The sequence below is a fragment of the Anolis sagrei genome, chromosome 12 (assembly GCF_037176765.1).
Source record: "Anolis sagrei isolate rAnoSag1 chromosome 12, rAnoSag1.mat, whole genome shotgun sequence".
Taxonomy (NCBI): Eukaryota; Metazoa; Chordata; class Lepidosauria; order Squamata; family Dactyloidae; genus Anolis; species Anolis sagrei.
In genome coordinates this window covers 9339083-9351622 of record NC_090032.1, presented here as the reverse complement: position 1 = coordinate 9351622, position 12540 = coordinate 9339083, and the positions used below count along the sequence as shown (strand labels likewise).

The 12540-nt window shown below is 46.8% G+C and overlaps 1 protein-coding gene across 1 annotated transcript; it reads left to right on the top strand.

The window, feature by feature from the left end:
- Positions 1-3932: 3932 nt before the first annotated feature.
- LOC137097733 (prostatic spermine-binding protein-like) lies at positions 3933-12219 on the top strand. The gene is made up of 2 exons (XM_067472640.1): positions 3933-4649; positions 11906-12219. Exons 1-2 carry the CDS (start codon positions 4330-4332, stop codon positions 11922-11924), a joined length of 339 nt encoding a protein of 112 aa, XP_067328741.1. The 5' UTR covers positions 3933-4329; the 3' UTR covers positions 11925-12219.
- The last annotated feature ends 321 nt before the right edge of the window (positions 12220-12540 follow it).

Here is a 12540-nt window from a genome sequence, read left to right as displayed (position 1 = left end):
TTAAGCCTGGCAACGTAGGATACGTCAGCCAGCAATGTGAGGAACACCAAGATGATGATCCCCAGGAGGTTGAAACACAGAGCGCCGGGAGTTCCCCAGAAGTCCCCGTGGAGATGGAAAGGTAGGATGCAAGGCTGGGCCAGCTCGAGTGGACCAAACCTGCCTGGAAACAGGCAGGTTTGGAGGGCAAATTGAAGCAGCCCCAAACTCATTCTTTACTTTCCAATATAGTGGATGATCTGAAAGGTTTCCCAGGTACACCAAGATCAAAGAAGTTTAATCAACACCTTGGGTGTGGGTTTTGTTTGTTTCCAGCCAAGATGCCGAGGAGGCGGCGGAGGAGAATGAGGAGGAGGAAGAAGCGGAGGAGCATGGGGAGGTGGAGCAGGAGGAGCAGGAGGAGCAGGAGGAGCAGGAGGAGCAGGAGGAGGAGCAGGAGGAGGAGCAGGAGGAGCAGGAGCAGGAGGAGCAGGAGGAGCAGGAGGAGCAGGAGGAGCAGGAGGAGCAGGAGGAGCAGGAGGAGGAAGAAGAAGAAGCTGGTTTTCCCTGCAGTATTCGGTAATATTATTATTATAACTTTATTTGTACCCCGCTAGCATCTCCCGAAGGACTCGATGCGGCTTACAAAGCCGTTCAGCAGTGGAACTCTCTGCCCCGGAGTGTGGTGGAGGCTCCTTCTTGGGAGGTTTGATGGCCATCTGTCAGGGGTGATTTGAATGCAATATTCCTGCTTCTTGGCAGAATGGGGTTGGACTGGATGGCCCATGAGGTCTCTTCCAACTCTTTGATTCTATGATTCTATGATTGTCAGCATAGATGAAACTCTCTGTCCCTTCTGGCAGTGGCAGGTCATTTGTGTAAATGTTAAACATTAGGAATCAGGTGGTTTCCCCTTAAATAGGCAGTAAGATCACCTAAAGCTCTGGAGAGCTTCTGTTCAACCATTTCAAAGCTCCCTGATTGGGCGGTGATGGCACGATCGTCAGCATAGATGAAACTCTCTCTCCCTTCTGACAGTGGCTGATTCTTTGTGCAAATGTGAAACATTGATGGACGAAATGCAAAGATACAGAATGGGGGGTTCAATGATGGAGACCAGCACAGTCTCTGTCCCGTGCCCCGCACGGAAGCCGGACTGGAAGGGATCAAGTCCGGCCGTGTCGTCTAAGAATCGCTGCAACGGCTCCGCTGCTGCCCTCTCCCTCACCTTGCCCAGGAACGAGAGGTTCGAAACTGGGCGGTAACTGGAGGGAACCGAAGAGTCTAAGTCTGGTTTCCTCAGCAGGGGAGAGAGAGACCACCGCCTCTTTTCGACCCTCTGGAAAAACTCCTTGCTCAAGGGAGCTGTTGATCATCTTCAATTAGCTGGGTCACGTCATCCCTCCAAGCAGGATTCCACCAACCAAGAGGGACACGCAGGGACACAGGATCATAATTATGAACCTCGGGTGGTGGGGTGGGTGAAGCCGCTGAGCTACTGAATTTGCTGACCAAAAGGTCAGCTGCTCAAATCCAGGGAGCGGAGTGAGCTTCCACTGTTTGCTCCAGCTTCCGCCAACCTGGCAGTTCAAAAACATGCAAATGTGAGTAGATCAATAGGTACTGCTTTGGTGGGCAGGTAACAGCCACATGACCTTGGAGGTGTCTACGGACAACGCCGGCTCCTTGGCTTAAAAACGGAGCACCACCCCCAGGGTTGGACACAATGGGACTTAATGTCAGGGGAAAACCTTGACCTAAAGACAACAACAACAACAACAACAACAACAATAATAATAAATTATTATTATTATTCTATTTCATCCCCACCTCCTCCTGGCTTGAATCCCACTGCTGTTGAAGTTCATGTTCAGCTTCTGATCAGCCATAATCCCAAGGTTCTTCTTTCCACATGTTGAGCTGCTGACTGAGCCAAGATTTCCTCTTTCTTTGGTTCTTTTGACCTCAAAGTCGAATTTCGCCCTTGTCCCTGTTGACTTTCATTTGGATGATGGCGGCCTAGTTTCCTAGGTCCCGGGGTTGCCACCCTTTTCCCTTTCTCGTCCTCAGCCCGGTGCTCCAGGATGAGGACCTGACTTCAGAGAGCTGTGCTTCCACCCAAGATGCTAAGGAGGAATCGGAGGAGTATGAAGAGGAGGAGGAAGCGGAGGAGAAAGGAGAGGAGAAAGGGGAGGAGGAGCAGGAGGAGCAGGAGGAGGATGAAGAAGCAGCAGGAGGAGATTCAGGTGCACAGCTAGGGGATATTTTGATTCATTCATTTATCGTATCGGAAGGAACCCGAGGGTACAGTTGTAATGTATTTCCAAACACACACACACACACAAAGTTTCAAAACTTTGTCCTTTGACCAGTAGCTGGCCACTTAGAGTGACTCTGGTGTTGTTGTGATCTAGAGCTAAAATTTAGGGGTCTTTGTCAGGAGACTCATCAAAGAGTTCTTTTTCCCTGGTGAGAAGAGAAGCACCCAATATTTTCCCTGATTTCCCAATGAAAGGTCTCACCAAGTTGAAGAAAAGCCATCGAGGTTTGATTTGCGATTCAGCTGAAAAGGATGCAGAGCTGCAATCATTCGCCAGCAGAGCATGAGAAAATACACCAATGCAATCATATTTATAGTAAATTCAAAATTGCAGAGTTCAAACTTCCCGCCCCGGCTTCCCTGTTGTTCCCCGCCGTGATTGGGCAATGGGTGAACAGCTGGGAGGCGGCCCTCCCGCCCCTGGTGCCTCTGGACCAATCAGGAAGCTCCAGTGGTCCGTAGGATCCAATGGGGAGACCTCTGCCACCTGGCGGCGAGAGCAAATCAGGAGAGAGGGAGGTGGGACGATAGAACACAAAGGAATCTGGGAATTAGCTTTGAAAAAATAATGCCATGTGGCTCGCGAGACAAAAAGGAAGTCTCCAGCAGGGCTGATCTATTGTATTCATGAGTGTTGTAAATCAGCATGTGTAAAAATATCCAGATCCTTCCTGGCTGTGAGACAGGAGAACAATTGATGGCAGCCTGGGGTTAATGCTATCAATGGGAAATAAACAAAAAGCAGAGGGGAAGATTTCCCCTGATCTTACTTGAAGAGTGATAGAAACTTTGCCAAACAATTCTTTACTCTAGTGGGCCATCTCGGATGCTAGAGATAGAATCTCCTTCTATTATCCATGCAAGTGTGCCTTTGGCTGGAAGTTTCAGTAATCGCGAATGGCTTTTGTTTCTGAAGGCCAGGTGGTTCCCTTACCTACTTCTTTGGAGGGAGAAGGGGGAAAAGGGTCAGGAATACAAGGAAACATGAGGGGAAATATAGAAATACAGGAGAAAATATGAAAATATAGAAATCATAATACAGAGAGTAAACCCAACTACCTTCCCCCAGTGTCCATAAAGGGAAATATCCATGAGGGGGAAAGGGAGTCCCTTGTTTGTGAGATGGGGGGCCATCAGGAGCCCAGGTGTGCCTCAGGTGGGAAAATTCCAATACTTTTGTGGCATGATTTTCAGTAATAAATGGGTTACCTCCTGCTGTAAACATATGAGAATCGAGCATAAAGCCTTGATTGTATGATACCCACCAAACTGACCAAGGCTTAACCCTTGTTATCCAGCCTGGCGTCCTTGCCCTTAGCAAAACTATAAGTTACTATCTCGGGGGGGGGGGGGTCATGTTCGACTTCAGTTGTAAGAAGGTCCTCCATTGTCAGAGGCAATTAAGGTTCTTAAGGTGGAAAGCACATGTTTGTGTTTTAGATGGATTAGGAATCAGCTGGTTTTCCCTGTAATAGACAGTAAGAGCACCTAAAGCTTCGGAGAGCTTCTGTTCAACCATCTCAAAGCTCCCTGCTCGAGCGGTGATGGCACGATCGTCAGCATAGATGAATCTCTTGGTCCCTTCTGACAGTGGCTGGTCATTTGTGTAAATGTTAAACATCAGGAATCGGCTGGTTTTCCCTGTAACAGGCAGTAAGAGCACCTAAAGCTTTGGGAAGGTTCTGTTCGACCATTTCAAAGCTCCCTACTGGGGCTCTGATGGCATGATCGTCAGCATAGATGAAACTCTCTGTCCCTTCTGACAGTGGCTGGTCATTTGTGTAAATTTTAAACATCAGGAATCAGCTGGTTTTCCCTGTAACAGGCAGTAAGAGCACCTAAAGCTTCGGGAAGGTTCTGTTCGACCATTTCAAAGCTCCCTACTTGGGCGGTGATGGCATGATCGTCAGCATAGATGAAACTCTCTGTCCCTTCTGGCAGTGGCTGATCATTTGTGTAAATGTGAAACATTGAAAGGCTTCTACGACCCTCCTCTCTCTCGCCAATTGTCCCCCGCGGAGGAGACCCTGATGGACATCAGTTTTGAAGTAACGCATTCTGTCCCTATAGAGGAGGAAGAGGACCACGAGGAGGAGGACGAGGAGGAGGAGGGCAACAAGGACGTCGAGGATGAGGAGGACGACGACAAGAACAACGACGATGAGGAGGACGATCAGGAGGACGAAGAGGAGGACAACGACGACGATGACGAGGAGGATGAGGAGGACGAGGCAGACTTTGTGGAAGCACGGCCATGGAGAGGAAGAGGGAGCCTGGGGAGGGCCTGGCAAAGGCTGAAGAAGAAGATCTGGAGGCCAAGGGGCACGGTGGCTCCACGTCCTGGACAAAGGTAAGGTTCCTGCTCCTCCTTAGGCCTGTCACTCATCTCCATTGAGTGACAGGAAAGCACTTGTGGTTCCATGTATTGTTTTTTTGTTTTTTTGAATGTTGTTGTTGTTCATTCGTTCAGTCGTCTCTGACTCTTCGTGACCTCATGGACCAGCCCACGCCAGAGCTCCCTGTCGGCCGTTACCACCCCCAGCTCCCTCAAGGTCAGTCCAGTCACTTCAAGGATGCCATCCATCCATCTTGCCCTTGGTCAGCCCCTCTTCCTTTTGCCTTCCACTTTCCCCAGCATCATTGCCTTCTTTCTGCTTCCTTGGAGACTAGGACGCGGAACAATGGCTTCAAACTACAAGAGAGGAGATTCCATCTGAACATTAGGAAGAACTTCCTGACTGTGAGAGCCGTTCAGCAGTGGAACTCTCTGCCCCGGAGTGTGGTGGAGGCTCCTTCTTTGGAAGCTTTTAAGCAGAGGCTGGATGGCCATTTGTCAGGGGTGATTTGAATGCAATATTCCTGCTTCTTGGCAGAATGGGGTTGGACTGGATGGCCCAGGAGGTCTCTTCCAACTCTTTGATTCTATGATTCTAGGCTTTTTTTTTTTAATAGATTTTTATTAAGTTTTATTGAATACAGCGAAAGAGGGGGAATTTAATCAAGAAGATAGTAAAGTAGGAAACTGATAGTGATAGGAGACTAAAAACAAGTGAACAATTAGAAAAATATGTGCAAGAGAAAAAAGAGAAGGAAAAAAATACCCAAAAATACCGAAAAATACAAGAGAAGAAGAAAAAAAGGGACTTCCTTCTGATTCTGTCCGTATACGTTCTATTTAGTGTCTAATATTATATATTTCTTCTTTCCAGTTTGTTGTCACCTCATAGAATCATAGAATCCTAGAGTTGGAAGAGACCTCATGGGCCATCCAGTCCAACCCCATTCTGCCAAGAAGCAGGAATATTGCATTCAAATCACCCCTGACAAATGGCCATCCAGCCTCTGCTTAAAAGCTTCCAAAGAAGGAGCCTCCACCACACTCCGGGGCAGAGAGTTCCACTGCTGAACGGCTCTCACAGTCAGGAAGTTCTTCCTCATGTTCAGATGGAATCTCCTCTCTTGTAGTTTGAAGCCATTGTTCCGCGTCCTAGTCTCCAAGGAAGCAGAAAACAAGCTTGCTCCCTCCTCCCTGTGGCTTCCTCTCACATATTTATACATGGCTATCATATCTCCTCTCAGCCTTCTCTTCTTCAGGCTAAACATGCCCAGTTCCCTAAGCCGCTCCTCATAGGGCTTGTTCTCCAGACCCTTGATCATTTTAGTCGCCCTCCTCTGGACACAGTCCAGCTTGTCAATATCTCTTTTGAATTGTGGTGCCCAGAATTGGACACAATATTCCAGGTGTGGTCTAACCAAAGCAGAATAGAGGGGTAGCATTACTTCCTTAGATCTAGACACTATGCTCCTCAGTTCCATTAAATAATTTTGTACCCAATTCCAATATACTCGTCTATTATCGACCAGTTTGTCTGTCTGATTGGGTTACCAGTGGGTTTTTTTTAAGTCAAAAAGTGAGTTTGTCCATGTCTTTCGTTTCGTTTCTCTTCTTCATCCCTTCAAATTTGTCTGGTACTTCTTTCTGCTTCCAGAGTTTTGCCAAAACCATCCTGGAGGCTGTTGTGAGGTCCATGAATAAGAGATCTTCGTTGGGGTCGAGAGTTGTTTCTTCCATCATCTGCATAATTGAAAACCCTAGAGAAAATATAACAAAATGGCTGGAAAAAATAGAAAAATTCGGGGAGGTGATGGGCTTCAGAATAAATAAGAAAAAAACAATGCTCCTACCCAAGAACATCACGAAACCCAACCAAAAGATATTAGAAGAGATAGCGGGAATTAAAATAGCAAGCAAGATCAGATACCTAGGAATATGGATCACATCAAGGAACCTCCATCTCCTCAAAAATACTGAGAAATGGAAGGAAATTAAGAAGGATCTAGAATCATGGAATAAGCTGAACATCTCACTCCTCGTTCACCTCCAGTACCGTCGGCCGCTAGCCTTCCTTTCGGCTTTGAGCTAGCTGCGTCATCACATCTGGGGCTAGTTGAACTTATCCTCTGCTCCTCCCCAGTAGCATTTTGGCCATCTTCCGACCTGGGAGTCCCATCTTCCAATGGCATACCGACATATCTCTGGTTGTACTGGTCCATTTAGTTTTCTTGGCAAGGATACTGGGGTGGTTTGCCGTTGCCTTCCCCAGGGATCACGCTTGGTCTGACCTCTCTGCCACGACCGTCCCGTCTTGGGTGGCCCTTCACGGTTTCGCTCATGACATCATTGAGGTGCTCAAGCTCCAGCGCCCCGACAAGGCGGTGATCCTTTGCTGGAGAAATCTGGGGTGAAAATTGCTGGAAGAAACATTAACAACCTCAGATATGCAGATGACACCACTCTGATGGCCGAAAGCGAGGAGGAGCTGAGGAGCCTTCTAATCAAGGTGAAAGAAGAAAGCGCAAAAGCCGGGTTGCAGCTAAACGTCAAAAAAACCAAGATTATGGCAACAAGAATGATTGACAACTGGAAAATAGAGGGAGAAACCGTGGAGGCCGTGACAGACTTTGTATTTCTAGGTGCAAAGATTACTGCAGATGCAGACTGTGGCCAGGAAATCAGAAGACGCTTCCTTCTTGGGAGGAGAGCAATGTCCAGTCTCGATAAAATAGTAAAGAGTAGAGACATCAGACTGGCAACCAAGATCCATTGCCTAGTCAAAGCCATGGTCTTCCCTGTAGTCACCTACGGATGTGAGAGCTGGACCTTAGGGAAGGCTGAGCGAAGGAAGATCGATGCTTTTGAGCTGTGGTGTTGGAGGAAAGTGCTGAGAGTGCCTTGGACCGCGAGAAGATCCAACCAGTCCATCCTCCAAGAAATAAAGCCCGGCTGCTCATTGGAGGGAAGGATACTAGAGACAAAGTTGAAGTACTTTGGCCACATCATGAGGAGACAGGAAAGCCTAGAGAAGACAATTATGCTGGGGAAAGTGGAAGGCAAAAGGAAGAGGGGCCGACCAAGGGCAAGATGGATGGATGGCATCCTTGAGGTGACTGGACTGACCTTGAGGGAGCTGAGGGTGGTGACGGCCGACAGGGAGCTCTGGCGTGGGCTGGTCCATGAGGTCACGAAGAGTCGGAGACGACTGAACGAATGAACAACAACAACAACTCACTCCTAGGCAGAATAGCAACTATAAAAATGAGCGTATTACCCAAGCTGCTATTTCTCTTCCAAAACCTACCTATTATTAGGAACAATAGAATCTTTAAGGAATGGAACAACACGATATCTAAGTTTATCTGGAGAAATAAAAGACCCAGAATTAAGCAAACTATTATGACAATGCCACTAGAAAAAGGTGGGTTCGGACTACCCAATATGCAGCTATACCATGACGCGTGCGCACTCACATGGGTCAGGGACTGGACAAAACTAAATAATATCAAGATCTTGACCATTGAGGGTTTTGACCTTCGAAAAGGGTGGCATGCGTACCTCTGGTACGGAGGAGTTAGAAAGGAAGGGAATTTTGGTAATCACTTCGTGAGATCTGCATTAATAAGAGTCTGGGAAAGATACAAAAGATATCTTTTCCCTAGAACACCATTATGGGTGTCGCCCTTAGAGGCAAACCAGTGCAGACTCCTAGGATGGATTCAATGGCCCTCCTATAGAGATATCCTCCTCAAAAAGAACGGGTCTATGGAACTCAGATCTCAAAAGGAGTTAGCGAAAAACTTTAGAAACATCTCATGGTTCCAATACGCTCAGATTAAGGAAAGCTACAAAGAGGACAAAAAGTTGGGATTTGGAGAGGAAGATGACTTATGGGATAGAATTCAAAAGAGTAAAAAGAAAATAATAACTATCCTATATAAGCACTTACTGGGGTGGGACACAGAAAAAGAATTAATCAAGAACTCAATGATGTTGTTGTTGTTGTTCATTCGTTCAGTCGTCTCCGACTCTTCGTGACCTCGTGGACCAGCCCACGCCAGAGCTCCCTGTCGGCCGTTACCACCCCCAACTCCTTCAAGGTCAGTCCAGTCACTTCAAAGATGCCATCCATCCATCTTGCCCTTGGTCGGCCCCTCTTCCTTTTGCCTTCCACTTTCCCCAGCATCATTGTCTTCTCTAGGCTTTGCTGTCTCCTCATGATGTGACCAAAGTACTTCAACTTTGTCTCTAGTATCTTTCCCTCCAGTGAGCAGACGGGTTTTATTTCCTGGAGGATGGACTGGTTGGATCTTCTCGCAGTCCAAGGCACTCTCAGAACTTTCCTCCAACACCACAGCTCAAAAGCATCGATCTTCCTTCGCTCCGCCTTCCCTAAGGTCCAGCTCTCACATCCGTAGGTGACTACAGGGAATACCATGGCTTTGACTAGGCGGATCTTTGTTGCCAGTCTGATGTCTCTACTCTTTACTATTTTATCGAGACTGGACATTGCTCTCCTCCCAAGAAGGAAGCGTCTCCTGATTTCCTGGCCACAGTCTGCATCTGCAGTCATCTTTGTACCTAGAAATACAAAGTCTGTCACGGCCTCCACGGTTTCTCCCTCTATTTTCCAGTTGTCAATCATTCTTGTTGCCATAATCTTGGTTTTTTTGACGTTTAGCTGCAACCCGGCTTTTGCGCTTTCTTCTTTCACCTTGATTAGAAGGCTCCTCAGCTCCTCCTCGCTTTCGGCCATCAGAGTGGTGTCATCTGCATATCTGAGGTTGTGAATGTTTCTTCCAGCAATTTTCACCCCAGCTTTGCATTCATCCAGCCCCGCACATCCTCGCATGATGTGTTCTGCATACAAGTTAAAAAGGTTGGGTGAGAGGATGCAGCCTTGCCGTACGCCTTTCCCAATCTTGAACCCGTCTCCTGTTCCGTGGTCAGTTCTGACTGTTGCGACTTGGTCCTTGTACAGATTCCTCAGGAGAGAGGGAAGGGGGCTTGGGATGCCCATCCCACCAAGAACTTGCCACAATTTATTATGATCCACACAGTCAAAGGCTTTAGAATAGTCAATGAAGCAGAAGTAGATGTTTTTCTGAAACTCCCTGCCTTTCTCCATTCTCCAGCATCCGGATATTGGCAATTTGGTCTCTCGTTCCTCTGCCTTTTCTAAACCCAGCTTGAACATCTGGCAACTCTCGCTCCATGTATTGCTGGAGTCTTCCTTGCAGGATCTTGAGCATTACCTTACTGGCATGAGAAATAAGGGCCACTGTACGGAAGTTTGAGCAGTCTTTTGAATTTCCCTTTTTTGGTATGGGGATATAAGTTGATTTTTCCCAGTCTGATGGCCATTCTTGTGTTTTCCATATTTGCTGGCAAATGGCATGCATCACCTTGACAGCATCATCTTTTAAGATTTTAAACAGTTCAACTGGGATCCCATCATCTCCTGCTGCCTTGTTGTTAGCAATGCTTCTTAAGGCCCATTCAACCTCACTCCTCAGGATGTCTGGTTCTAATTCATTCACCACACCGTCAAAGCTATCCTCGATATTGTTATCCTTCCTATACAGATCTTCTGTATAGTCTCGCCACCTTCTCTTGATCTCTTCAGCTTCTGTTAAGTCCCTGCCATCTTTGTTTCTTATCATACCAATTTTTGCCTGAAATTTACCTCCAATGTTTCTAATTTTCTGGAAGAGGTCTCTTGTCCTTCCTATTCTGTTGTCTTCTTCCACTTCCATGCATTGCTTATTTAAAAATAGTTCCTTATCTCTTCTGGCTAACCTCTGGAATTGCGCATTTAACTGGGCATATCTCCCCTTTTCAAAAAGAACGGGTCTATGGAACTCAGATCTCAAAAGGAGTTAGCGAAAAACTTTAGAAACATCTCATGGTTCCAATACGCTCAGATTAAGGAAAGCTACAAAGAGGACAAAAAGTTGGGATTTGGAGAGGAAGATGACTTATGGGATAGAATTCAAAAGAGTAAAAAGAAAATAATAACTATCCTATATAAGCACTTACTGGGGTGGGACACAGAAAAAGAATTAATCAAGAACTCAATGATAGCCTGGGCTAAAAATATAGGCAGAAGCATTCAGTTAAAGGAATGGGAGACGATATGGAGGGAAAAACTTAAATACACTTATGCTTCTGATATTTATTTATTATTTATTTATTATTTGCACTTGTTAACCGCCACTCTCAGCCCGAAGGCGACTCGTGGCGGTGTACAGAACATAGAACATAAAGACAACAGTTACAGTAAATTCAGGACCATAACACACATCTTACTAACACACAGCTAATTAAACTAAAAATCCGCTTCGTCTTGTTTGGGTCATAATCAATCTCGTAGTCATAGTCCATTCCGGTGGTCATTCCAAAACATAGCACTTAATTGAAGGCCTTTTCGAAGAGCCAGGTTTTCAGGCCCTTGCGGAAGGCCATGAGGGAAGGTGCCTGTCTAATTTCAGCAGGGAGGGAGTTCCACAGCCGGGGGGCCACCACCGAGAAGGCCCGCTCTCTAGTCCCCGCCAAGCGTGCCTGTGAGGCAGGCGGGACCGAGAGAAGGGCCTCCCCGGATGATCTCAAGGTCCTCGTGGGCTCGTAGGCCGAGATGCGGTACTCAAGGTATTTTGGGCCGGAACCGTTTAGGGCTTTGTAGGTTAGCACCAGCACCTTGAATTGGGCCCGGTAGCTGATCGGCAGCCAGTGGAGCTGGGACAGCAAGGGCGTTGTGCGCTCCCTGCGTCCCGCTCCGGTTAACAACATGGCTGCCGCGCGCTGGACTAGCTGGAGCTTCCGGGCCGTCTTCAAGGGCAGCCCCACGTAGAGAGCGTTGCAGTAGTCGAGGCGGGATGTGACCAAAGCGTGTACCACCGTGGCCAAGTCAGACTTCCCAAGATACGGGCGCAGCTGGCGCACGAGCCGAAGCTGTGCAAATGCTCCCCTGAAAGAGAACTGGTTGAAAATGGTACACCGCTGGTATTTAACCCCACAGAGAATAGCTAACATGTACAGGCAAGTGGATAATAGGTGTTGGAAATGTAAAGAGAAAGAGGGCACTTTTTTCCATCTATGGTGGTCATGCCCCAAAGTGAAGAAGTACTGGGAGATGATAAATAAAGAATGTAGGAAAATTCTAGGGAAGAATATACTGATGCATCCAGAAATATACCTACTAGGAAGGTACGATCCCAAACTATTTTCTGATAAAAATACAGAGAAGTTGTTTACTTTTTTTGTAACTGCAGCGAGGATGACCTTTGCTAGAAAATGGAAACAAGACGCAATACCCTCAAGAGCAGATTGGCTGGAAAAAGTTTTGGATGTACAGGAGATGGACGAACTGACCTTTTGGATCAAACAACACAACGGAAAAGGAATCGCTGCGACGGATTGGAGCCTGCTCAAAAATTATATAGAGAATGAAATATACTGAAATAAAACCAGCATTGGATAGAATGTGAGGAGAAAAAAATGTCAATATAAATGCAGAAAGAAGATACATATTAGAAAGTGGATGAGATGAGAGGAAGTCGATTTTAAACTATAGCGTAGGGGGGTGAGGGGAGTAGTCCGGGAAGGGGTGGTTCATAGGGAGGGGGGGGAGGGGGAGTAGGGGTTCTAGTTATATCTGTTAGTTAGTCTGCATGTCCGTCATCTTGTATTGTGACCAATGTCAGTCCCCTGTTTTTCCCCCTCCCCAACATATATGTTATATGTATGTCTCTTTTCTTGTACATTTTATATTGCAAAACTAATAAAAATCATTTTAAAAAAAGAGAGTTGTTTCCTTGTCTGCAATTCTGAGAATCATAGAATCATAGAATCAAAGAGTTGGAAGAGACCTCATGGGCCATCCAGTCCAACCCCATTCTGCCAAGAA

What these genes read in the sequence shown, in the direction of transcription:
- LOC137097733 (XM_067472640.1), top strand. Translation starts at nt 4,330, where the DNA reads ATGGACATCAGTTTTGAAGTAACGCATTCTGTCCCTATAGAGGAGGAA.